Source organism: Pinus tabuliformis, chromosome Q (genome assembly GCF_031772625.1).
Source record: "Pinus tabuliformis cultivar Carrire ecotype Pingquan chromosome Q, CPIR1, whole genome shotgun sequence".
NCBI classification, from domain to species: Eukaryota; Viridiplantae; Streptophyta; class Pinopsida; order Pinales; family Pinaceae; genus Pinus; species Pinus tabuliformis.
Window position 1 is genome coordinate 1,131,592,120 of NC_142296.1, and position 27,508 is coordinate 1,131,619,627.

The window sequence follows — 27,508 nt, forward strand, 5'->3', positions numbered from 1 at the left end:
CACTTGATTGGATATATAGATTCCGACTAGGGCGACAGTGAGCAAGATGGAAGGAGGACTATAGGAGGATGTTTTAGTTTGGGATCCTCCATGATCTCATGGATGAGCAAAAAGCAAGAAACAATTGCTTTGAGTAGTGCTGAGGCTGAGTATATTGTAGCCTGTGAAGTAAGAAGAGAAGCGATCTGGTTGAGGAAGCTGCTATCCGACCTATTTGAAGGACCAATGAACCCTTCAGTGATACATTGTGATAACACTAGTTGTATACGATTGTCTGAAGACCCAATATTTCGTGCAAAGACAAAGCATACCAACAAGTATCACTACATTTGGAAGCTAGTACAAAATGGTGTGCTGCAGCTACAAGATATCTCCATCGATGAGTAGGTAGCTTACATACTGACAAAATCTCTTCCTAATAAGAAGCTTGTGTAATTGAGAGACAAGGTTGGTTTGGTTGATGTATCCTCCTTGGTTGAGAGGAAGAGATAGACACATCATTCTTGTTTTCACTTGGGAAGACAAAATGGAGGATTAGGTAAGCATCTAGCATCCGATACTCTTTGAGGATGAGGTAGGGAATCCAAGATAAGAGTAGTCGTGGACCGATATTCTTTGAGGAATAGCTATCCAAGATAAGAATTGTCTAAGGAAGGTCATACTTTGTGAACACCTGGGTGGGGTATGTACCTTGAGAGGCAACGATGATGGTGTCTATAAATCATTGGTCTCTCCAGCATTGTTCTCTGATCTTGTGGAGAGATAGAGCTGTTAGTCAAGGCCTTACTATCTGACAATGCTGGTTGATATGATGGTAAATAGATGGGTTACCAATCCGACTCTTCCTATGAGATCTTTTTAGATTGAGAATGTCTATGTATCAATTATGAATACCCCCTAGTTAAGAGGGAGTGTTGAAAAATGTGTAACTAGGTTTGGTCATCATAAATATGAAATGTACTTTTGATTCTCGTATATTGTAAAATGAAAGAAAATTAGTATTATTATTTTTGGAGCATGAGTTTCACGCTCAAGGTATTTTATTTTATAGGTCAAGCGCACATTGAGTGCTTCTTGGGTTTGTCCTAGGTTAAGAAGTCAAAAGAGTAATTTTCATAAGTTGAAGACCCCACTCGACACATTGTAACTTGTAAAGTTTTTTTTTTATCCTTAAAAATGTCAAAATACCCTTCAAGACAAAGTTGGCCTGGCCGTTGACAAGTCGACCTAATTTGATTACCAATGTCCACCTTGAGAAGCCTATATAAAGGAGGAAACTCGACCTCCTTGGAACACATTCATCAGTCACTCATTCAAGTGAAGGAGGAAGAAGAAGAAGGAAACAAAGAAGGAAGAGGACGAAGGAGACTTGTCTTTGGGCTATTTCTTTCTCACACGTGCGAAGGAAGGCTAGGGTTTCTGCAGCTAGTCTAGTGTTTTCTTTTGCAGGTTCGATCTTGAAGAAGGAAGAGAAAGAAGGTCAATGAAGGTCACAATACGTCATCCTCAAGCTCTAGAAGGAATAGAAAAGCCAAGTGAAGGTCTGAGGAAGCCTTGGGAGGCCATAAGAAGCTCACACGTGTGGCAGTAGCTGCTACAAGAGGGCTGAAAATTTCAGACTTGCAGTAGAGTCTGAAATTCTGCAGCTAGAAGTCAAAGTTTTGCTTCTGGAAGAGATTTGACTGGGTTTGACTTGGACAAAGGAAGCACATTGTCCGGAAGGGTTGGACTTGGTCTTGGAGGGTATTAATCTTGGTCTAGAGGTCTTGGAATTCGTCAATTGAAGAATCTATAAAGAAGAGAAGGGATTTGCGGGTTTTCCTCTCAAGTGGAGAGGTTTTGGCCTTGGCTTGCGGCCTATATCCTGTGTTATTGTTCTTGTTTTTGTCGCTGTTTGATGATACACAAACATAATAATAAGTAAAGAAGCTAAATAAGTAAGAAAAGCAAAAAGACATCACAAGCAATTATCAATAAAAGAGAAATCACTCTAATCATTGCCCTAATAGATTTCTCAACAAAGTCATCCTAGCTTCTCCCAAAGCTCACCTTAATTGGACCTTTCCATTGAATGAGCCATCCTTGCCTCACTTTGGACCCCATTGTGGACACATTAACCATAAGTGAGGAATACTGGGACTCCTCTCGTCGGTGAAAATCCGAGAAGAGAAGGGGATATAAGCTACAGTGATAGTGGGCCTTTGTCCCAAATTGTTGTTGTACCCTCTAGCTATAGCCTATATTCCAGGCCTGCTAGTTTGTGCAACAATAGTACCCATCTATGTTGCAGGAAACGTGGGGGGGGCCCGTTTCCGGCTGGAAACTGGGACGAAACGCGGAAACGCGTTTGGTACGGCCAGGAAACGCGTTTCCGGCCGTACTGCCACGTTTACGCGTTTCCTGGCCGTACAGCCCGCGTTTCCCAATTGAATTGTGTGTTTTTTTATTTTTATTTTTCTTTTTTTTCAAATTTGTTTTTTAATTTTCTAGATGTGTGTCTAAAGTTATAAAAGTGAATTTTTGCCCTATTGTTGATATGCAGTTCATGGTAATGTTAAATTCTTAAAGTAAAAGTGATATTCTCCTTTATTTTTCATTTTCATCCTTTTACTTAAATTTTTAACATTACCATGAAATGACTCAGGATGTTTGAGAGTGGTTTCGCCCTCATTGGATTTCATATGGGGAAAGTAGAATTTTAGATCTCACTCAAAATCCAGCAGACTTATTTGTTTTTTAGGATTTCAGGATTGGGGGGATTGCAATGTTTCCATTGGATTTTATCATGTACTAGGGTATGGAACTTGTATTTAATCAAGAGAACCAAGCCCTCTATGCAGGGGAAACTCCCAAAAATCAAGATCATGTAGGGTACTAGGGTATGAAACGTGTATTTAATCAAGAGCACTAAGGTCGTTCGATTATGTAGGAGGAGACTCCCAATACAACAGTGGTCCTTCTAAAGAATGGGATGTGGATGCAGAAAATCCTGATTTGGATCTCTCTCTTGCAGCCTTATAGTCTTTATTGTACTTGCAGCCTCATATATTAATATAAATAAAGGCTGATTTTGAGATTTGGATATCTAATAAAGGTTGCTTTTGGATATTCCGATATTTTTATTTTCATTATGTGATCATTCATGAGTAAATGTGATGTAAATTAAATCTTAATGTTTAAGTGTAATAAATTATAATGTATCATTTATGCTTTATGATTGCACACACATATATATATTTAAATATTTTCTATATATATATATATATTCGCGTTTCCCCGTTTCCAAAATTTGGGGAGGTCGCGTTTCGTATCGCTTCCCGTTTCGGAAACTCGTACCCGTTTCCCCGTTTCGTGCAACTTAGGTACCCATCAACTACCATCACGTTGAAGCCTTAACACAAGTTTGCAAACCGAGTTCTTTTAATTATGGCATACGATCTCACAAAACAAAAACAACATCATCATCTAGAGATGAGACTAGCCATTTATAAAACTTTTCTAATGGCTAAATAACAACTACTTAACAACTAATTGGACTCTTCCTCTAGTAAGATATTTTTCTTATCATCCACTTGTTGGAGACTAAGAAAATTTGATAAAATATTACAATTTCATCCATAAATTTGCCCATTAATGGGTCGAATTGACTCAAAATTTCCCTTGGAAGTCTATCCCACCTTTGCTTATGGTGCAAAAGTGGAAGGATGGTCCAAGGATGCCCCAATGCCTAGTTAGAAGGTTCAATGTTCCTCTCTAATGACTAGTAGTAGTTCAACTTGGTCCTTGATTCACTTGCTTTGGTTGAAGGTGAACTCAATTTGGTTGAAAATGAAGTCCCTTTGACTTGCAATAGCTAGAAATGTGTCCACATGCTACTCCCTTGGTCCAAGATGCTCAAATGTTCCACTTTTGACTCCGAACGACTCTTTTTTGCACCCAAATGCCTAGCTTTAAGATTGGTACATTTTGACTTGCCACCTTTGGCTTCGTACTCCAAAACCTTGATGAATTTGACCTGCATTCCACCTGTTTTGGTTGCTATTTGTCTTAATTTACCATGTAGGTAGCCTCACTAGCTCCAAAATTCCACTACACTGCCATATCATCACCTTTATTGCCACATCATTCATGCCCAAATGGTAGATCTCTAATGCCTGGAGGAATTTGAAGAATTTGAGACATGGGTTTTGTTCCTCTTTTCTTGTAGACTACTTTTGATGTCATGCATGTCCAAAATTGCCCAACATTGTCCTCGTTTTGCCACTGGGAAACCTGTTACCTATTGACCAACTTTGATCACTTGTAATTTGACAATGCCTTCACTATTTGGAATTTTTTTTACGTGGCATGTCATATTCTCATCAAGATGTGCATTTTGGAACCAACTTGATTTTTTGACTTCTGGGACCACTTGCATTTGAAAACATGAAATGCCTTGGGAAACATGAAATGTTGACTTTGTGAGCCTGTTATGTTGAGAACTATCCGAGGGATACTTTATTAAGGCCAAGGCCACATGCAAACTCAATAGACACATAACCATGTGGTAAGACATTAACGCACCTCGATGCAGGCTGGACTGGCCCATACACTGGTGATTAGCCCTACACAAATAGGCTCCACTAAAACCATGAGTCCCAAATAAGCCAGTCCAGGGACCTCCAATTCTATTCAGGATGAAAAGAAGCGGAGAAATACCCAACAGGACTGTCAATGGCCTATACAAACACAAGGTGTAAGACACCTAATACAGGGCCTCACATGGTTATTACAATGCTTTAACTTGTGACCTTGGGTTTACAATGGTGTTGAATGCACTGAAAAATCATATAGATACCCCTGCTGACATGAGTGGTAACACTTCCTTGTATATGTTTCTTTTTTTAAAAGCTTTATTGTATTTTATTACAGACATGGTCAAACTTGATCTCTGTCCTGCAATTTTGTACTCTATATATATTATATAGTAATACAAACAAGTGTACAAGTGTACATTATAACAATCTCCTCCATTGTCATTCTTGCAAACTTACCCTCGTGTTCTTTCTTTAGTGCGAGTATTTGCATTGCTCTTTTGTTCTTATATCACTACTACTTTGAGATTGTACTTATAGTTGGCTCCCTATGACATGCTGTGTTTTTTTCTTTTTCTTTGAGTGCTATAGTTTGTGTTATTCTTAGGAGATGACTTTTGCACTCCCCTATTTTTCATTTTGGCAGACTGTACTTTTAAGTCCCATTGACCTAGTTTTGGTGATCCATGGACATTGATCTAATATAATATAAGTTTATTTCATTTTATGATCATACTGTTATTGATGATTGACTTAATTGCAGAGAAAATCGCCAGTTTGCCATTAACCCTGCCAGTTTATTTTAGTCTCTTGGAATGTAATTTAAATTCTGTCTCCTGTGTTTTCCATGGACTCTGTACTTTCTTCAAATATATCATATATAGTTTCCAGCTAATAATTTTATGATTTTATTTGGCTAATGATTTTCTTATTTGATTTGACTAGATTCACAACTAGATAGAATCTCCCTACGTTAGAAGCTTAGTAGCTCCCTCGCTAAAATAAAGCTTCAGGCGTCACATTAAGGATACAAATTCTGCTTCATTGTTTGAAATGCAGTCCATTCATATTCGTTAAATTAGACTCACTCATTTTATCTCACACCTAATTTCTTCTTGACCAGTTGCTTCTTTTAAAGACCCATCAAATTGTTTTACTAAAAGGCTTAAAGAATAATTTTAGGTGGGGTAATGGCTGGCTAGTGTGGGAATGCTAATATATGATTCTTTATCAGTTGAATGAAACGGTTCTGATCTACTAGATGTAATGAAGCTTCATATTTTATGATTTATTTGAGTGAAGCTTTTGAAATGACTGCAAATAAGCTTCTATTTCAGTCCAAATGAAATTCCTGTCAAATTCCAGCCCCAGATAAAGAATTTGGAGCTGGGGTGAATGATGAGGTGACATTTACCAGGTCATGATTCACTAGATTATGTTTTGAGCAAGTTTTGTGTTCTGAGTGCAGTATCATCCAGATATCAATAAGAGTCCTGGAGCTGAAGAAAGGTTCAAGAAGATTGCTGCTGCATACGAGGTATTCCTAGATCTAAATTTGATTGGATAGGTTTTCTACTACTACAATTTTATAAGATTAGGTTTAGGATAGATTTCATTAGCCATGCCATTAATTTTCTGCTTACTTTAAAGCCAACTTGTCATATATGGATATTATATAGAGCAATTAATTACATGATCATTCAGGTATGAGAGTCTGTGCTTTCTGTAGTCAATTACAGTGGATTTCGACATATCACGGTGATATTATTGGTAGCATTTCAGAGTTATCACTATTGGTTTACCTTAACCTTGTTGCCTTTTTATCCCTTTGAAATATAGATCCTTGGAAAACTCCTAGGTACTTCCCCTCATTGGGAGGATGGTACCCAAGGTAAACTAGCTGATGCAGTTTTGGCGTCTAACCTAGCAGGGACATCAAATGAGGCCCATACTTGACCTGGAGGTCCCTTGTGTGCAATTCACAACATTCAATCACTTGAGCTAACCGAGTGGGCTTTTAACTTCTTGTCTTTTCCCATAGGGCATTGATTTCCATTGTTTTCAGGTTGATTGCATATTATCAGGGACCCAGCAATGCTATCTATTGTAGCTCCTCATACGTCTAGTGTTAATGTTTTTATTCTCGAAACATCATTTTTGCCAATTTTGGAAGTTGTATTTCACTCTGATTTTGATCATCTTATGTGAAATTTCAAAATGAAAATATGAAACCATTTGTAATACAGAAAAAAGTGAAAGTCGTACTCCACTTTATTCTTGCTCATTTTATATTAAAACTTCAACTTGAAAATCGGAAACATCTTTAACATGTGAAAAGTGCAAATTGGTTGTTGATATTTTGATTCACTTATAAAATGCACAAAAAATGTTATTGAAAAGCAAAGTAGAAGCATAGAAGTATAATCTGTATTACATATGGTTGGCAAGGTAGACATGGCATTAGCAACATAAATTGTATTCTAATTTCTACGTGAACTTGTTGCACCTAGCAGGGAGCAAACTTCCCATAAGCAAGTGCTTAAACCCTTCAAGTATGTCCTTTTCTTGCACTGAAAATGAATAAATTCCTATAAAGAACCCTGATAGGGAGACCAATAATACCCTCTCTTACATGATCTCGATTCTCAACTCTTATAGATCTACCTTGGATAAAGAAATTGAAATTTATGTTAATGTTCTTGAAAAGCAAAATTAGTCAAAGGAACTAAAAAATACAAGAAGCATAGCTAGCCAACTAAATAGATGGAGGGGTTGCAAAATGCATCCCTTAAAAGAAGACAATGCTTGTAAGAACTTATTAATGCCAGAAATTGAGCAAAACATTGATTCCTTTGCCTAAATTAAATCCATTAGTCTCTTGCCTTGCTTTGGACAACATTATGTTTTAAAAGTGACCAAGTATAAAGTTGTCATGCAGTATGTGATATTCCTACTTAGTATTTTACTAAGTAAATATCAATTTTGCTCAGTTTTGGCTTATTACATAGTTACACTTAGGAGAAGTGGGCTTAGGGGACCCCCATTTGATTTTTGGCATAGGAGGCACTCCAACATTAGAGTTCGGTGAAAGATTGCGGCCTTGGTGGAGCGTGGAGGCCACCACAAGGGAATTTCGGCCCACATGGAGAGTACATTCTCATTGGAGCGGAATTGGTGAGAGGAATTCGATGTGGGCCCACATGGTCAATCTTGGAGGCAATTTAACAAAAGGAAGGAGGGACTCTCATTTTGATCATTCATCTACAGTGCTGTACTTGGGAAACGTAGCAACAGTTTGGAGGAGGGTGTCTCACTTGTCTTTTTGGGCTTTGCTAGCTTGCCTGGAGCAAGCCCAGGTACACTCATTCCAACACCTATTTGTACATCTCTTTCCATTAATAAAGAGTACACAACGCAGTTTTTGGGTGTCAATTTGTGGATATATTGCTTGTTATTGTTTCATGGTGTTTTTGTCTATTTTGCTTTGCATATTTACTGTTAATTTTTGTTAGGGATATTACAGTGGTATCCGAGCTCATGGACTTGGCACAACCTGTGGGAGCAGTGCAGTCTATGATACTGGAGGATAAGCAGAACGTGACATACTGAAGGCAAAGGTACAAAAGCAAGGAAAGACAGTTGGAAATTACCCTTGATCCTGTGATTACAGAGCCTGAGGTAGAAGAAGGTAGTGCGGGGGACAATGGAGGAGACAAAGTGAATGAGGAAAAGGAGTTTTCCCAACTCCTACTGAAGGCATTGCAGGACTTATCTCGGAACATTGAGGGAATGGGCTAGCAAAATGCCAATGGAAACAAGGGTAAGGGAGCCCAAGGGGATTTCCACTATGGAGAAGAGTTTGGCACTTTGCAGTGTGAAAATTCCCACACTTTGAAGGAACCCCTACTACAGCAAATCTGAATCTACTTCACCTACTTGATTTTTAAATTACATTCACCAAGTTATTCTTCTGAATACTAAAGCAAATTACTTCTGCAACCTACACTAATTAAATATTTGATCTCATGAAACAGAAAACAGAGCAAAGAACAAGATACATAGGAAACACTTATTTTTGGACACAATAATCCCCAGAAAAACCTAATGCGGGAAAACCGGTGCAATAGTTCTGAGGGTTTATTATTATGCAGGAGAAATATCTGAATACAAATCTAGGATGCTCATTTAGCATTCTTTTACAAAGAAAATACTGGCAAAAAATATGAGTGAGTTTTACCCAGTGTTTTACGACTCCGACTCCGACTCCGACTCGGCCGAGGATCGACTCCGACTCCGACTCCAACTCGGTAATGACTCGGCCGACTCGATTTCAATGACTCGGTCGTTGTAAAAAATACATTAAATATTTTTTTTTTTTTATAAAAAAACATAATTTTAAAGATTTTCATTCATGTTTCCAAACACACAGCATTATAATATAGATGGAAGACAACATATGATCAAAGTAGGCTCATGAACCAATCCATTATATCAAAATGGTACCCAATGGCAATACATAGTCAACTGTCATACATGATCAAAGACTCAAAACAAAATACAAATAACCAAGGAGGCTAGAAATGGCCTCTACAACAAAAGTAAACTGTGATGGTGACCAGACTCCAATACTAGTACTACTGGCTAGTAGCTACTGCCAGAGGAGCCAAGATCATCTCGACCAATCTCTGGATCATCATCATCAGAGTCAGACAAGGGGCCCCATGGCTCCTCCTCATCATCATCGTCTCCAACTGCAACTGTAGAAGTGGTGCCAGTACCACTAGCAGGCTGTGCAGCAGATGCAAGCTGAGATAGAGTAGATATGCGGCTGCGCTTCTGTCGTGGCTGAGCAGAGGAAGCACCTACAACTGGAGTCCTACTCCTTGCTGGCTGTGAGACTGAGGCTGGTGGATTGGGATCTGCATTCAACTGAACAGGCTGAAGTGGATGTTCCAGTTCAAGTTCATCAAGATCCTCATCAGGATCAAACTCTGGTGGATGACTCTCCACTACCCAATCTGATGTTGGATCAATGTCTTCCAACACAATGGGATCTGAATCAGGTCTTTTGTTCAGCAATTGGTTCCGTCTGAGCCGAAGGTTGTATTGGACAAAAACTAGATCATTCAACCGTTTTTGCTCCAAACGGTTTCTCTTCTTTGTGTGAATCCTCTCAAAGACAGACCAATTGCGCTCACACTCAGATGCACTGCAAGTTTGACTCAAAATACGAATTGCAAACTTTTGCAATTGAGGGCACTGGCCACCAAAGGCCTCCCACCATTTTGCTGCAAAAAACATAGGAGTGTAATGAATTATGAGTTAGATGAAGGCTGAAGCTCAACAAAATTACAAATTATATCTAACTTTCAAATTATAAATGATTTAACAAACTTTAGTCTTTAATAAAAAAAGTAAAACTGTAAAACCATTAAGAAATTGAAAATTGAAATTTTTGTTTACCTGGCTCATCTGCTTCTCTTGCAATCTTTGCTAGGTTCTTCCCAAAGGTACCTGTTGCATTGCTGAAGGATGTGACCTGTTGATGTATCTGCAGCTGATCAGACTCCGATGGGATCATGCGTTCAATGCAATCAACCAGTCCATCTCTGACCTCCCCCCTCAAAGCTCCTGACTCCTTAGCTTTATAATGATACCGTGGGTTCAAAAAATACCCAGCTGCATGTATAGGGCGATGGAGTTGATTGTTCCATCTTTCATCAATGATTGCCCAAATGGGCCCATACTTTGCCACTCTATCCTTGTATGCTGTCTTTATTTGCTCCTTTGCTTGATCCATAGCCTCATAAATGAAGTCCATAGCCAACCTTTCCCCATCCACCAACCGCAACACCTTAACTAGTGGCTCAGCAAGCTTCACAATCTCTGCTGCCTTTCTCCAAAAAGTTTCATCATGGACTTTCCTTTTCAATTCTCTGCCTTCTGGTTTGTTAGACCAATTGCTTTGATTCCATTCATCACTGGAAAACATCTTTTGCAAGTTTCTATGTTGGGAAAGCATAGATTGCAATGTCAAAAAATGTGTAGCAAATCTAGTGATGGCAGGCCTAATAATATCCTTGCCTCCAGTGTGTTTCCTCATGAGACTCAAAACCAGTGTATGATTGTAGATAAATTTTGTTATGCTTTTGGCATTATCTACAGTGTTTCTGACCCAATCTAATTCTCCAATATCCTCAAGCATGAGGTCTATGCAATGTGCAGCGCATGGGGTCCAAAAGATGGGCTTGTGTTTTTCCTCTAACAGTTTGCCAGCAAGAACATAGTTAGAGGCATTGTCTGTGATGATTTGAACAACATTAGCCACCCCCACATCCTCAATAACCTCATCCAATAGCTGAAACAACAAGTGGCCATCTTTTACCTTATCAGATGCATCAACTGATTTTAAAAACATGGTTCCCTGTGGGCAGAAGACAAGAAAGTTTATGATGGTACGGTTTCTTTGATCAGTCCATCCATCTGACATGATGGTACACCTTGTTCTTGCCCATGAGTCCCTGAACTCTTGCAAATACTCATTAATGGATTGAATTTCTTTCTGCAAACGAAACCCCCTTAGCTCTTGCATAGTAGGGCCTTTGAAGCCTTTTCCAGCAGCATGTATGGCATCAAACATAGGCTCATAATATGGTGAACGAGCAGCATTAAAGGGGATATCAACATCATACCACCATCTAGCTATGTAGTCACAAGCAGTCTCCCTCAATTCTTTCTTCCAATGGTCATCTAAAGTGGGCTGAATTTGACCTTTACTAACTTCAAGACCATGTGCATTTGATGGAGAGGAGGGAGTGAAATAACTTTTGATAGTCACATCACCCTTCATTCTACCCTTTCCCTTATCTTGAACAGAACCAAAAGAGGGAGGAACATAACGGAAAGGGTTGGATGCCTCAGTTTGAGGGATAGAGGAATAACCCTCAAAATCATAGTGGGGGTTGGTAGCCATCATTCTTTGTATCTCCCTCTTCCTCCCAATTTCATCCTGTATCTCTTTTTGCCTAGCCTTATCTTCTTTAAATTTTTCAAAGCTGGCCAACAAATTCTTTCTAATCTCCTCAATTTCATCAGAGGGACATGCGATAATTTGGCCTTTAATCCCTGCCAAGTGTTGTTTCAGCCTATGAATCCCCCTAGGACCTTCCTTAATTTTCCTATGGCAAAACTTGCAATGCATCTGACTATCAACCATTTCAACATATGCCCAAGCAGGATCTTTTGCTCTAGGTGCCATTTTTTGACTAGGAAAACAATCTGAAAATGAAAAAAAAAATAAATTGATTCAATGTTCATTTATTTGACAAAAAACACTCTCTAAGCTTTCTTGATATGCACCTAAAATTTACTAAGCAAAAACAGATTTATAGAGGTGGAAAAAAATACCTCCAGGCACAAACTGCCTCCTCAAGCTTGCTCCAAGAATCAGCTCCTCAATGCTGCTCCAAATGGCTGCCCAAGAAGCTCCTCACTCCAGCTACAATGCTCCTCCAAGACTCCTCACTGCTGCTCCAAAACAAGCTCAAGAACTGCTCACTAATTCTCAAAGAAGACTCTCACTCAAATGCATAAGACTGCTGTGAGAGAATGAGAGCATTTGGCTGTCTTAAATAGGGTTTGGGAGGGGGAAATGGACCCCAAAAGCATTTAACAAATTACAATTACCCTTTAGAATCCATTAACTGCATTTAACTTTTTCAAAAATCACATAAAAAGTGAATTTTTTTCATCTTTTACGCTGCCCAGCCGTAGGTTCATTGACTCGGCCGAGTCATATGTGACTCGGTCAACCGAGCCGGGTTGCTGGCCGGGTCAGAGTTTTGGGTGATGACTCGGTTCGACTCGGCCGAGTCGGAGTCGAAACGGGCGAGTTGTAAAACACTGGTTTTACCTCACTTCACCCAGCAAAATTCCGACTAATCCAGCAACAAGATTGGTTAACCCCGATTACTTCTGTGCTGGCCCTGCGTCAACCTTTCAGGCTCTACGTCAACCCTCCATCAGCTCTTTTGCCCTCTGTGTCAACTATCCTAGCTGCTCCGACAGTTCCCGACAGTTTTAGTGTCTGCGTGACAGACAACTTTCTCCTTTTCACTGGACTTTTTGGCTCCGCGTCAAGTTTGCGTGGGCCCAGATTGGCCCAGTGTCATCTCTCCCGACTATTGCGCTGTCTCTCTGAAAGCTCTCTCCGCCTCTTTGTAAGTATTCTCCGGAAAGTCCTTCTCGCAGATTTTCACTGTCCCTCTGCTGCTTAATGATCACCTAGTTCAAATTTCATAGCTTCCTAGCCCCAGAAATCGAACTCCAGATCAATTCGTTGTCACTGTGTGTGTTTTCAAATGAACCCCAAGCCTCCATTTTATACTTTTCTTGTTGAGTCTTCAACGACCGAGATTAAGTCTCTAATCAACAGCTAAGATTAAAACATGACTCGATCCACCTTCTAGATCATTCTCACCTATATTTTGATTTATACCCATTAATATTTTAATTTTCCTAAGTTTAGACTTAGGAACCCCATTAACAATATTAATTATTTTAATAAAATACAATCTGGGTGGAATTTCACCAAACAGTTTCTAGGTTCTTTAGAACTCATGTGCCTTAGCCTCTCCAACAATTTTCAAGGCTAGAACACTTCCGATGCTACCAAAAACTAACACTCCCTCTTAGCGAGGAAAGTGCTCTAGCAACAATGTCCACCTGCATGCTACTCTGTTTCTGAAGCACCTCCTTTTTGCACTGTTGCTCCCACCAACACTGTTTTGCTGCTGCTATTGTATTGTTACCCATGACACTGCCAATGCCACTGGTGCATCTGTACTACAACTCCCTCTCAAATGTTGCATCTACTATGCTGCTAGCACTGCCACAGCGAACATTGCTTCCGTACTGCAACTCAGTTGCTGAGAGAAGCAACTGAAAAACATCCAAAATTAACTGAACTTATCTGTGTTCAACATAATACAATGAATGTTGGAATCTGACTGCTACTGGTCTCTGACCCTCTGAATCTTCTGCGTTGCTGTTGACTTCTGCACTGTGCCAGCTGCACTGCTGCCAACCTTGCTTTGCGTTGATCAGTCTTTGGTCGCAAGCTACTACATCTGTCCTCCAAACAATCCATTGCATCATCTAACACTAAGTCCATCTCACTACTGCTGAATCTTGTGCTCCTGTAGCAAGGAATTGATCCAAGAGGTGGACTCCTCAAGGATCGTGCCCATATGTAGTCCTCCCGACTAAAGCTCAATTTCACCCCATTTCCCTCCTAGAGATGCGTGGCCACTCGTGGCAAACTCATCCTCGTTTGTCTTCGCGGCTGCAACCTTTAGATCATGCTTCTCGTCCTTATCCTTTTGCTTCAAAGGACACTAAGATGCAAAGTTACCCATCTCGCCACATCTGAAACATTTCACCTTCAAAATGTCCTTCTTCTGCTTCTGTTTCTGTTGTCCCTTTGATTCTAGAGCTTTGTTTTCCTCCTCCTCCGTGTTTGTGCCACTCCCATTGCTGCCATTGAGGTTGACCTTCACTAGGTCCCTCCTTAACTCCTCCTGTTGAAGAGCCGCTCACATCTCCTCCCATGAAGGTAGTTTTCCCCTGCCCAATATGCTTTGGATGAAAACTTGCCATTCATCTGAGACTCCATTTAGGGCTATCCTCACCATCGTGGTTGGCTGAGGAGTGGATCCCATTGTAATAAGTTGGTCTCTGGTGTCTTGAAGACGTTGAAGATAGAGGTTCACCCCTTCTCCTTTCTGCATCAAGGTCTGTTGCAATTTCTGCTCTAAATACATCTTCCGCTGTTCGAAAAAGCCTTCATAAAGTGATGACAAGGCTTCCCACATCTCTTGGGCTGTATCCTTGCCCTACAAGTGTGAGACCACATGATCTCGAACTCCATCGAGAATGAGCCTCTTTGCCTTCCCCTGCTCGGCCTTATACTTCAACTTTTGATCATTGTCAGCAGGAACAACTACAACACTTTTGACGTAGGCCTTGAGATCATATTCCTCCAGAACAACTAAGATTCTGGTCTTCCATATGACATAGTTGGAGGCTCCATCCAACCTGTCCTGATCTCTGAGCCCATGCGATGCCATCTCACCCAACTGTCGAACTGACTCCTCTAGTCACTGCTTAGCTTTGTGCAGCTGCTCAGCAAGTGAGAAATTCAAACTTTCTGGCGGAAAGTTCTCTAAGGAGAAAATTCCCCTTCTACGTGTCTTCATTCTTTTCCAGCGGATTTCTGCCCCGACAGAAACTGCGCCCTTCAAGCACTGCGCTGAGGCTTTGCGTCACTCCCTCTGCCTCTGCAAACTCACGAACTGGAAATCGTACCTCTTTGTCGTCTCACTCAGAGAGAGATTTCCTCGGATTTGCTTTCCGGCAAGGATTGCGCAATCCCTTCAAGGGGATTTGAACTACTGCCAAGTGCAACGTTTGACCTCACTGCTCAGCACTGGATCTACTCTTCCTGTTTCAAAATCAATGCTTTGATACCATGTGAAAATTCCTACACTCTAAAGGAACCCCTACTGCAACAAATTTGAATCTACTTCACCTACTTGATTTTTAAATTACATTCACCAAGTTATTCTTCTGAATACTGAAGCAAATTACTTCTATAGCCTACAGTAATTAAATATTTGATTTCATGAAACAAAAAACAAAACAAAGAACAAGATACATAGGACACACTTATTTTTGGACATAGTAATCCCCCGAAAAACCCAATGCGGGAAAACCGGTGCAGCAGTTCTGAGGGTTTATTAATTATTATGCAGGAGAAATATCTGAATACAAATCTATGATTCTCATCTAGCAATCCTTACAGAGAAAATACTGGTGGAAAATCTAAGTGAGTCTTACCTCACTTCACCTGGCAAAATTCCAGTGGATTCGACAACAAAACTATTTAACCCTGGCCACTTCTGTGCTGGCCCTGCGTAGGCCTTGCGTCAGCCTTCTGCCCTTTGCGTCAGCTATCCGACTATTTCGGCAATTCCCGACAGTTTCGGCTTCTACGTGACAGGGAAATTTCTCCTCTGCGCTAGCCTTTCTGGCTCTGTGTTAAGGCTGCGTGGGCCCAAATTGGCCCAACGTCAACTCTCCTAGCAACTACGCTGTCTCTCTGCAAGCTCTCTCTGCCTCTCTGTCAGTATTCTCTGGAAAGTCCTTCTTGCGGATTCTCACTGCCCCTCTGTTGCTGAATGATCACCTAGTTCTAATTTCTCAGCTTCCTAGCCCTAGAAATCGAACTCCAGACCAATTCGTTCTCACCGTGTGTGTTTTCAAATGAACTCCAAGCCTCCATTTTATACTTTTCCTGTTGAGTATTCAACGACCGAGATTAAGTCTCTAATCAACGGCTTAGATTAAAACATGACTTGATCCGCCTTCTAGATCATTCTCACCCATATTTTGATTAATACCATTAATATTTTAATTTCCCAAGTTTAGACTTAGAAATCCCATTAAAAAATAATTCTAATAAAATACAATCCGGGTGGAATTTCACCAAACGGTTTCTGGGTTCTTTAGAACTCATGTGCCTTGGCCTCCACCAATTTTCAAGGCTAGATTACTTCCGATGCTACCAAAAACTAACACGCAGCACCACTCATCTCTCAATGTCAACATGCAACTGATATCGAACACACCCCCTTGTCTATCATTCCCACATTCCTACAATCTAGAGTTAGTGGGCAACGAGAGTAGGAAGATGCACCTTATGGGGACTATTTCCTGGAGTATTAGTCCTATGGACCTGATCTTGGGAGGGCCATTACTTTCCAAGACTTCTACCAGCTAAATGGCAACAATAGGCCCAGGGGATAGAGTGGAGGAGGCTACATGTAGGGGACGGACTTGTAGAGCACTGTGGGGAGGCTGTTTCTCCCAACTTTTGATGGGTCCTCCAAGAGCTCGGCCAAGGCATGGGTCAAAAAGTTGGATGTCTATTTCCAGTTGAATCAAATGATGGAAGGAGAGGCAATCAAGATTGCCACGTTGCATTTGGAGGGGGAAGCCCATGACTGGTGGTTCCATGGGCTGACCATGTTGGGGCATGCAGGAGTAACTGCTTATGATGATTTCACCAGGAGGGTGTTGGAGCGGTTTGAGAGGAAAGATCCAGAGGAGTATTTTGGGGAGCTGACAAGGCTCAAGCAGACCGGGAGTGCAAAAGCCTACATTTCAGAGTTTCTGCGATTGTTTGTGATGGTGCCTGACTTGTCAGAGTCTAGGAGGATCTACATGTTTGTGGATGGGCTAGTAGAGCCATTGTGCGGGTTAGTGAGGTCCAACAGGCCCACTACATTACAGGATGCGGTAGGGAGAGCCCGAGATTTACAGGATGCCCTACCTAGGGCTCGAGCACCACTACCCCCTAGACAGGGTTTCCAACAGAGGGGGAAGACACCAGGGCTCCACCACTGAGGGCCAATCAGGGGTGTGGGCAGCTGGATGAGGAGACTTGGAGAGACCTCAGGAGGAGGAAATTGTGCTTCACTTGTTAGGAGTCATGGGCACCAGGCCACAAATGTGCAGCGGGCAAGGCCCACTACATCGAGGTCTTCTCTGATAGCGATGCAGAGGATGAGACCTATTTTGAGATGGGTGGAGATGACAACACAACACCTCAGGAGGGAGGACCACCACCACCACCACCACCAGTAGGGGGAGTTTCCTTTGCACCTTCTAGAGGGGTCCTTGCATCACTGTGTGGGGTACCCAAATTTTTGACTTTGAGGATCAGAGGCACTGTTCAAGGGCAACGTGTATCAGTTCTGGTGGACAGTGGGGCTACCCACAATTTCATTGATGCTCAGTTGGTTCAGAGGAGAGGCATCACAACTGAGGAGTTTGAGGGATTCTTAGTTCTTGTGCTTGGGGACAAAACCATGCAGTGCACTCGCTATGTGCCAGCTTTGACAATGACCATGGGGAACTACTCCATGACAGATCATTTCTTTGTAGTAGATGTACCAGACACCAACGTGGTGTTGGGAGTCCAGTGGCTCTATGCGCTTGGCAGAGTCACAACAGATTGGAGGAAGTTGGAGATGGAGTTTGTAGGGCCAGATGGAAAGACCGTGTTGCTTCGGGGAATGCACTCATACCCACCACAGACTGTTTCGGCCCACAGGATGGAGGCTGACTTGAGACATGGAGACATTGAGTGGGCTGTGGAGTTGAGGATCTCAGAGGCTAGGGGCAAGCCCAAGCCACCACATCTAGAGATACAGGCTATTCTTGATAGGTATCTAGTTGTGTTTGGGGACATACCACTGGGTCAACCACCTGATTGGGGGTTTGAACACACTATCGAGCTGGAGAGGGAGTGTAGGTCGTGCACCAACTGCATTCCAGTCATGCATGAACCACATGTTTCGTGGGCAGTTGAGGAAGTTCGTGCTGGTGTTCTTTGATGACATACTGATTTATAGTCGGACTTGGGAGGAGCATTTGCAGCACCTTGAGACAATACTGTGCATTCTGGAGGAGCAACAGTTCTATGCTAAATTGTCCAAGTGCGAGTTTGGGTTGACTGAGATGCTCTACCTAGGGCACATCATTGGGGTGGACGGTGTTAGAGTACATGAGGAGAAGATCAGGGCTATCCGGGATTGGCCAAAGCCCCAAAATGTGACCGAGCTGAGGGGTTTCGTAGGCATTTGCACCTATTATAGGAAGTTCATGAAGGGCTTCTCCCAATTAGCAACACCCCTCACAGACTTGATGAAGAAAGGGGCTTTCGAGTGGACCACTACAACGCAGGAGGCATTTGACCGCCTCAAGGAGGTCATGAGTAGTTGTCTGGTGTTGGCACTTCCTAACTTCACCCAGCCTTTCGTGTTGGAGTGTGATGCATCAGGAGTGGGTGTGGGGGTCGTGTTGATGCAGGGAGGGCACCCCATAGCTTTTGAGAGTCGGAAGCTACTGCCCCATGAGCTACTGTACTCCATCTATGATAAGGAGATGCTGGCCATCATGCATGTGTTGGCCAAGTTCAGGCAATATTTGGTGGGGAACAGGTTTAAAGTCAAGATAGATCACAACAGCCTCAGGTTCTTCTTGGAGCAGAAACAGTTGCAGGAGAGGCAACAAAAGTGGGTGAGCAAGCTCCAAGCATATGACTTTGACATTGAGTATGTCAAAGGGAAGCACAACGTAGTGGCTGATGCATTGTCCAGGAGGCCAACCACTCTTTCTTTGATGAGCATTGCCCCAGATTGGAGGGCGCAGTTACTAGTGGAGTACTCCAAGGACCAGTTCGCGTGTGAGGTCCTTGATGGGTTGGTGACAGATGACCGGTATCGGGTGATGAACGAGGTGATCTACTTGGTACCCAACTCCCCACTGAGGGAGAAGATTCTACAGGCTGCCCACGATTCACCATTAGCGGGGCACCAAGGGTTCACGAAGACATACCAGGCCATTAGAGAGCGCTTTGCGTGGAAGGGCCTCAAGGATGATGTTCTGAGGCATATCCGGGAGTGTGACACATGCCAGCGGAACAAGGGAGAGCAGACACACCCCGCGGGCCTATTGCAGCCGCTTCCCATTCTGGAGGGGAAATGGGAGAGCATATCGATGGATTTCATTACCGGGCTGCCCACAGTACAGGGCAAAGATTGCATCTATGTAGTGGTGGACCGCTTGACAAAGTATGCTCACTTCTTTGCCATCCTAGCTTGGTACTCGGCCTCACAGGTGGCCAAATTGTTCTTCAGGGAGGTGTTTCGGCTACATGGTCTCCCAAAGACCATTGTCAGTGACTGGGACAGCCGGTTCATGGGTGGATTTTGGCAAGAGCTATTCCGGTTGGTGGGTACTGAGCTCACCTCGAGTACCAGTTACCACCCTTAGACAGACAGGTAGACGGAGATAGTTAACAAGTGGCTGGAGGTCTACTTGCATAACTATGTGACAAGTCAGCGGAAGGCATGGATACGGTGGCTACAATTGGGTGAATACTGCTACACACTACGCACCACATGTCCATAGGTATGTCACCATTCCGAGCTCTGTATGGTTATGACGGATTGCCTTTTGCTCACATTATGTTTGGAGACAACAGGGCCCCAAGGGCAAAGGACTGGATACATGAGAGCCAAGATGTCCCGAGGCCTTTGAAAGACAACATGCGGATGACCCAAAACTAGCAGAAGCTTTATGCAGACAGGGGCAGAGTTGTTAATTTTAGGTATGTTCTATGCTTAGAGCAATTTATTTCAATTTTCACAATTAGCTCAATATCTTTTCTAGATTAGTAATCATATCAACATAATAGTAAATTGCAGATAAAACATAAACATAAATCGCAGAAGACAAGCCAAGACAAGAGGACACAAGATGTGGCGCTAGCCGGGGACAAACCCCAATGTGGGGAAACCCTTGATCAATTCTTCTTATAGGTTCTTCAATAGCTCAGTAGAGAGAGAGAGAGAGATAGTACATATATAACATAAGTCAACACTTTGACTTATCTAAATAAGAGCATAGATCATCTCTAAGAGGATGATACATGAGCTAGCTGAACTCAGTTGAAGACACGCTGCTTCAACTGATTCTCCAAGGTGACTCCATCACCATGTCACACCTATCATTGTGCTGCACCTCATCATCATGCTGCAAGCCTGCACCTCACTGTGCTGCACCATGCTGCACCCATCATCACTATGCTGCATCTTATCATTCTTCACTAATCATGACTGTACCCATCACTGTGCTCAATGTATACTGCAATGTATCATCACTTCAACATGCTGCTTCAATACCTTTGGCTGTTGCACTATTCACATCATGCTCATCATCACCAAGCTGTACCAATGTGTTGCACTGTATTGCATCCATGCTGCCTACAATAGTCACTGCATATATCATGCTTCGTTATGCACCTTACTGCATCATGCTGCACTATCACTATGTCTATTAGTATGCATTCAAACTTCATGGGTCACCTTGCTGTCACATCTTATCATGGACTATATTGGTTCAGAGTTTAGGATCTCTGTTTGCTATGTTGGATGGAAGATGGGACAACCTTCATTTTTTAGGCCATCAAGACAGATTTACCATCCCTCATACATAGGCAACAACATCCATGCTTGTCCAACCTTGTTTGTTGTTGACTGTTAGTGAAACACTGGTTAGGGCATATAACTGTAGCCTTAATCATTCTCTAATCTGCCCCAAACAAACCTTGAAAGACTTCAGCTTGCTAAAGGTGAACTCCTCCCTTGCTAGGTTGCTGCCTTAGGGCATATGACAGCTCTTAACAACCTTACGCAAGCCCAACTGTGGTGCTATAGCCTATGGTCTAGCACAACAACAATTGTGGCTTTCGGTTATGTTCAACACAACAACGTTTAGTCCTTAACACGTCAACCTTCTAACCATAGTTCAGATATCCTTCAATGAGCCCTAGAACGGCCCTTAAACTACCTCGCTATCTTTGCCTCTTAGCTGTGTCTAAGGGTTGTATTAGACCTTCTATTCTCTACTGCTAGGGCATGTTTTATTCCAGCTATGGCTTCTCCAAAAGCTGCGGTTATAACCCTTCTTGTAAGACTTCGTTTAGGGTAGTTGTTAGGGTCCCACCCTAACCCCCTTATTTATGTCATGGGATCACGTCATAGTCAAGAGTCAATAAAGCCCATATTAATATTTGTAAGTGGTTAACCCGCAATTAATGACGGGACCACAGTTAGTTGCAAATGGGCGGTAGTATTAGATAGATGGTAAATGGGCGGTAGTATTAGATAGATGGTATTAATAAAACCCACGATATTGGCCCGTGGTATTGCATGTATGAGTCATATATAAAGGATAGAGACTCCCTGCGAGGAGCATCGTGTCTTGTTTTGTAATCGAGCTCTGCTCTATTGGAGGTTGCCCCCTCGAAGAGGCATGTGAACATTTCTCTCTGAATAATAAAATCATTGCTATTCTGTGTTCTGGGTATATTTTCTTCGCATATTCTGTGTTCTCGATATCTTTTCTTCGCAAATTCTATGTTTGGGTATTGCTTTGCAGGTTAAGAGCATAACAAGTGGTATTAGAGCACTTTCCAGGGCTCGGTGGGATCTCCAAATTTTAGCAATTTTTTTTTTTGGCTAGAGACGTGTTCCGGCGTCTTTAAACCACGGGATCTGTCGTTAAGTGCATAAACCTGCGGATTTGGGGAGGCATGCACGCAGGAAATACAAGAGGTGTTCACGTCTGTTGGACTCCCTTGTAACCCCTGTGGGTACCCCTTCGAGTAGTAGCGCATTAGACAGAACCGCGCACGGACTGTCTTCCACGTACCCTCTGGGTATATAGGAAGCCCCCTAGCTCCCTTGAAACCTCGCCATAGATAAACCTTCGGCCGTCTTGTGGCTACAGTACATCGAGAACAGCACTCGGAGAGATTACTCGCCCGTACGATAGGGTAGTCGGGTTGTACGGCTAAGGGTACGGTCGATCCTCCTTAGTTAGAGCCCTGAAACATTGGGCCGAGTACTACTGTCAGACCCTTATGTATATTGCGATCTGTAGCACCTAACACTCCCCAAGACCATAGTTCCCTTTCTATTGGGGGATCACACATCATCTATTCCAGATCAGCAGCAGCAGTTGTTCCACCATTCAGATCTCTCAGATCCACCAGATCGGAGTAGTTGTGAAGGGTTCCTGTACCTGGATATAATTTTCGCAGGACTTTTGGCGGCATTGATATTTTGAGGATTTGGCGACTGCAGTATTGATCAGGAAGGAGGAAAACTCCGTCCAAAAAAAAAAAAAAAAAAAGTCTGAGATCTTCCGGGGCGCTTATTGGTGACCTAGCCCATCAGTATCAGGACGACGAGCTGAGCAAGGTGGTACCATTCAATTTCTTAGTAAAAATTTTTAGGCGGTCCCAATTTTTCATCAGGTTGGTGTATGGTAGAAACTCGCGCTCAAGCGATGGCCAATGAAAGGATCGACAAAATTGAAAACCATGTGCATTCCCTCCAAACTGCGGTGAACAAGATCGAACTTGAGCTTCAAGGAATGAGTAACCACATACAACTTGAGCTTAAGGGAATAGGTAACCAGATACAGGAGGCACTCCTAAAGGGCAAGGATCCAGCCCACGAGGAGGCATATAATGGCCATGAATACCATGAGGGTGAGTCTAGCCACTCTCCTCACGTTTGGCACTCCCGTCCACCACCCAGTCAGCGACCTCCCAAGTTGGATATGCAGAAATTTGACGGTTCTCACACGTCCGCATGGCTAGCACAAATGGAGCAGTATTTCCAATTGAATCATATCACAGATGAGGGGACTAAGCTTATGGTGGGCACCATGTACTTGGACAATGAACGATGGCAATGGAAGGAATGGCATCAGCGTTGCAATGGACATTTTCAGAATTGGGCCCAATTTGCCAAAACTCTTCGCAGTCGCTTTGAACAGGAAGACTCTTTTTTGGGGCGTCTCACTAAGCTCCGACAGACGGGTACAGTGGAGGAATATATTACTGCTTTTGAAGCCTTAGCCTTTCGCACTAAGGGTCTCACAGATGAGTTCTACATGGAATGCTTTATCAGCGGTCTTAAAGAAGCCATCAAAGCTCAAGTTCTACTCCACCACCCTCCCACATGGACAGAGGCTTGCCAGGTAGCCCGTAAGGTGGAACGGGCATTAACAGCCCAATCCAGCCGCCCCAACTTCCCCGCTAAAGGTCGTCCCTCACAGGCTCCCAATATGACTCAGACACTTAAGATTCAAAAGGTGTCACCTGCGGAAATGGCCGAAAGAAGGAAGCAAGGACTATGTTACTACTGTGATGAAAAATATTCCCCGGGTCATAAATGCAAAGAGCACAAGTTTTTTCAAATAGATGCCACTGACTACAGCTCCACCGAGGAAGATCCACCACTTGAGGAACCGGAGGCGATCGAAGAAGATAACCAACAGGAGATTGTATCTGATGAACCAATTATTTCGCTAAATGCATTGGCAGGAATTTCTTCCCCTCAAACTCTCAAAATCAGGGGTTTTCTTAAACATCGCCCAGTAGTAGTCTTGATTGATAGTGGAAGTACCCATAATTTCATCCACCAAAAGATCGCTGAAGCAGCACATTGTTTCGTCCGGGCAGTTTCTAACTTCCAAGTCCAGATTGCAGATGGGGGCACAATGAAATGTGAAGGTCGCTGTGAAAATGTCAAAATTCAAATGGGGGATTATCAATTGAAAACCCACATGTTTGCAATACACATGGGGGGTTGCGACATTGTCCTCGACGCGGAATGGCTCCGCACTCTTGGGCCAATCACAATGGATTTCCAGGAGTTATATATGAGTTTTAAGCAGAACAACTCCACACATACCCTCCGTGGACTACAGGCGGGAGCCCCCTCTATCATCAGCTCGCATAGGATGGAAAAATTGTTAAAAAAGGGCCATCATGGAGTGGTAGCTCAATTTAATGCCATCCAGGTAGTAGACACCATGCCTCCGCCAATTCATCCTGAGATGCAACAGATTTTAAATAAACATCGGACGGTCTTTGACAAGCCTCATGAGCTTCCACCCTCGCGAGGGGAACATGATCATAGCATCACATTGGTTCCAGGGGCCCAACCCCCAAATGTGCGGCCATACAGATATCCGTTCACCCAAAAGAATGAAATAGAAAAAATCATCAAGGAATTGTTGGAAGCAGGTGTCATTCGTCCCAGCATTAGTCCTTATTCATCTCCAGTGGTGATGGTCCTTAAGAAAGATGGGGAGTGGCGGATGTGTCCAGACTTCAGGGCCCTCAATAAGTTAACAGTCAAAGATAAATTTCCCATCCCAGTGGTTGACGATTTGCTGGACGAACTCAATGGGGCTCAATTCTTCACTAAGTTGGATCTTCGTTCAGGCTACCACCAAATTCGCATGAAGGAAGTCGACATTCCCAAAACAGCTTTCAGAACTCATGAAGGCCATTATGAGTTCCTGGTCATGCCATTTGGTCTCTGTAATGCCCCCTCTACTTTTCAGAGCCTTATGAATCACCTCCTCAAACCATATCTCAGAAAATTTGTCCTTGTCTTCTTCGATGACATCCTCATCTATAGTGGCACTTGGGCGGCACATCTTCAGCATGTAGATCTACTCTTGCAATTGCTCCGCACGCATAAATTATTTGTCAAGATGTCTAAGTGTTCGTTTGGCATGGAAGAAGTTGAGTATTTGGGCCACATTGTGGGGCGTGAAGGTGTCAAGGTGGACCCAAAAAAGATCCAGGCAATGCAAGAATGGCCTCAACCTAAGACCTTGAAAAGCTTGAGAGGATTTTTGGGTCTCACAGGCTATTATCGTAAATTTGTCCGCAACTATGGCCGCATAGCGAAGCCCCTAACGCAACTCCTAAAGAAAAATTCCTTCTTCTGGAACGAAGAAGCACAACAGGCATTTACCGCTCTCAAAACCGCCATGTGTTCCACTCCTGTCTTAGCACTACCGGACTTCACCAAATCATTTGTCATTGAATCTGATGCTTCGGGAACAGGTATTGGAGCGGTCTTAATGCAGGAAGGGCGACCATTGGCCTTCACCAGCCAACAACTAAGTGGGAGGAATCTGGGCCAATCTACCTACGAGAAGGAAATGATGGCCATCTTACATGCAGTCGAGACCTGGCGACCTTACTTGTTGGGGCGACGTTTCCAAATCCGCATAGATCATCACAGTCTTAAATATTTTTTGGAGCAACGCCTATCTTCCCCACAACAAAATAAATGGTTAGCCAAAATGCTGGGATATGATTATGAGATCATTTACAAGAAAGGGAAAGACAACAGGGTAGCAGATGCATTGTCGCGCCAATTTGAGGAGGAAAGTACTCTGCTCGCAATTTCTCTCCCCATTCCAGACTGGATTGAAGAGGCTCGCAGGGAATGGTTTTCGCATCCCGGGCTCTCCCAACTCATTTCTCAATTGCAGATAGATCCTAATTCCAGCAAGGGCTACTCGTGGCAGAATGATATTCTTCGCTACAAGGACAGAGTCGTAATAGCACCAACATCCACCTTCAAAAGTCGCATTTTGGCAAAATTGCACTCATCTCCCATTGCAGGACATTCGGGCTTTCAGAAGACATATGCTCGCACCAGAAGATCATTTTTTTGGGCCGGCATGAAACAGGACATCCTTACTTTCGTAGCAGAATGTGACGTCTGTCAACGCCACAAAGGGGAAACCGTCAACACACCAGGCACATTACAACCATTGCCCATTCCGGCGTCAATTTGGACGGAGGTCTCCATGGATTTCATTACAGGTCTTCCAAAGTCTGGGAACAAGTCAGTCATCATGGTGGTTGTGGACCGACTGTCGAAGTATGCCCATTTCCGCGCCCTACCCCAACCATTCACACCCACTTTGGTTGCTCAAACTTTCATGGATCAGATCTTCAAATTGCATGGCATGCCCACTTCTATTGTGTCCGACCGCGACCCAATCTTCACCAGTAATTTTTGGCAGGAGCTCTTCAGAATACAAGGCACTCAACTCAAACTCAGTACTTCATATCATCCGCAAACAGATGGTCAAACCGAAGCCGTCAACAAATGTCTAGAAACCTACCTTAGGTGTTTCACTTCAGAAAAACAACACCTTTGGGTCCAGTGGTTACCTCTGGCGGAATGGTGGTATAACACCAACTATCATGCCACCACCAAAATGACTCCCTATGAAGCAGTCTATGGACAACTTCCGCCTTCCCCTACTTCTTATCTCAAGGGGTGCTCCAAAGTACAAGCCGTGGATCAACTCCTACAACACCGCGCAACCATGCTTGCCCATCTGCGCAAGAATCTTCATCAAGCTTAGAACCGTATGAAGCAACAGGCTGACCAACATCGCTCAGAGCGCCAATTTCAAGAAGGGGATCAGGTCTTTTTGAGGCTGCAACCATATAAGCAAACATCACTCAAAGACAAGGGTTGTCAAAAGCTCTCTCCAAAATTCTACGGACCATACCAAGTACTTCAGTGCATTGGAGAAGTGGCTTACAAGTTGGCTTTGCCACCTACTGCAAAAATCCACCCAGTTTTCCATGTATCGTGCCTCAAGAAAGTGATTGGGAACAATTGCCGAGTTCAAACCAGTTTACCTGAATTGGACGAAGAAGGATCAATCTGGCTTCAATCGGAACAGGTTCTAGACACACGAGACAAGCACCTGCGCGGCCGCATGCTTAAGGAGGTCCTCGTCAAATGGAAAGACACCTCTCCGGAAGATGCAACTTGGGAACCAGCCACTATTCTTCAGCAGTTTCCGCAGCTTCAGCCTTGAGGACAAGGCTAGTCTTAAGGGGGAGGGCATGTTAGGGTCCCACCCTAACCCCCTTATTTATGTCATGGGATCACGTCATAGTCAAGAGTCAATAAAGCCCATATTAATATTTGTAAGTGGTTAACCCGCAATTAATGACGGGACCACAGTTAGTTGCAAATGGGCGGTAGTATTAGATAGATGGTATTAATAAAACCCACGATATTGGCCCGTGGTATTGCATGTATGAGTCATATATAAAGGATAGAGACTCCCTGCGAGGAGCATCGTGTCTTGTTTTGTAATCGAGCTCTGCTCTATTGGAGGTTGCCCCCTCGAAGAGGCCTGTGAACATTTCTCTCTGAATAATAAAATCATTGCTATTCTGTGTTCTGGGTATATTTTCTTCGCATATTCTGTGTTCTCGGTATCTTTTCTTCGCAAATTCTATGTTTGGGTATTGCTTTGCAGGTTAAGAGCATAACAGTAGTGTTAGCCCTTCTTTGATTGCGGATAAGTGCATGGCTTAGACAACAGCTTCAACTCCTAGTCTAGACTGCGGTTAGGGCATCATACTTATATTTAGGACAATGTATATTCTCTTC

At 43.0% G+C, this 27,508-nt stretch overlaps 1 protein-coding gene across 3 annotated transcripts in view; it reads left to right on the top strand.

Annotated features, from left to right (window-relative positions):
* The window catches only part of LOC149223527 (uncharacterized), a 363,518-nt gene that overhangs the window by 65,082 nt on the left and 270,928 nt on the right, over positions 1-27,508 (top strand). For 2 of the 3 annotated variants that reach the window (XM_089385852.1, XM_089385851.1), the window contains exon 2: positions 6,043-6,111. The exons of the other annotated variant lie outside the window; for it this stretch is intronic. In XM_089385852.1, coding sequence (XP_089241978.1) covers positions 6,043-6,111 — 69 coding nt within the window. The remainder of the gene's footprint in view (positions 1-6,042; positions 6,112-27,508) is intronic. 3 annotated transcript variants of the gene reach the window in all.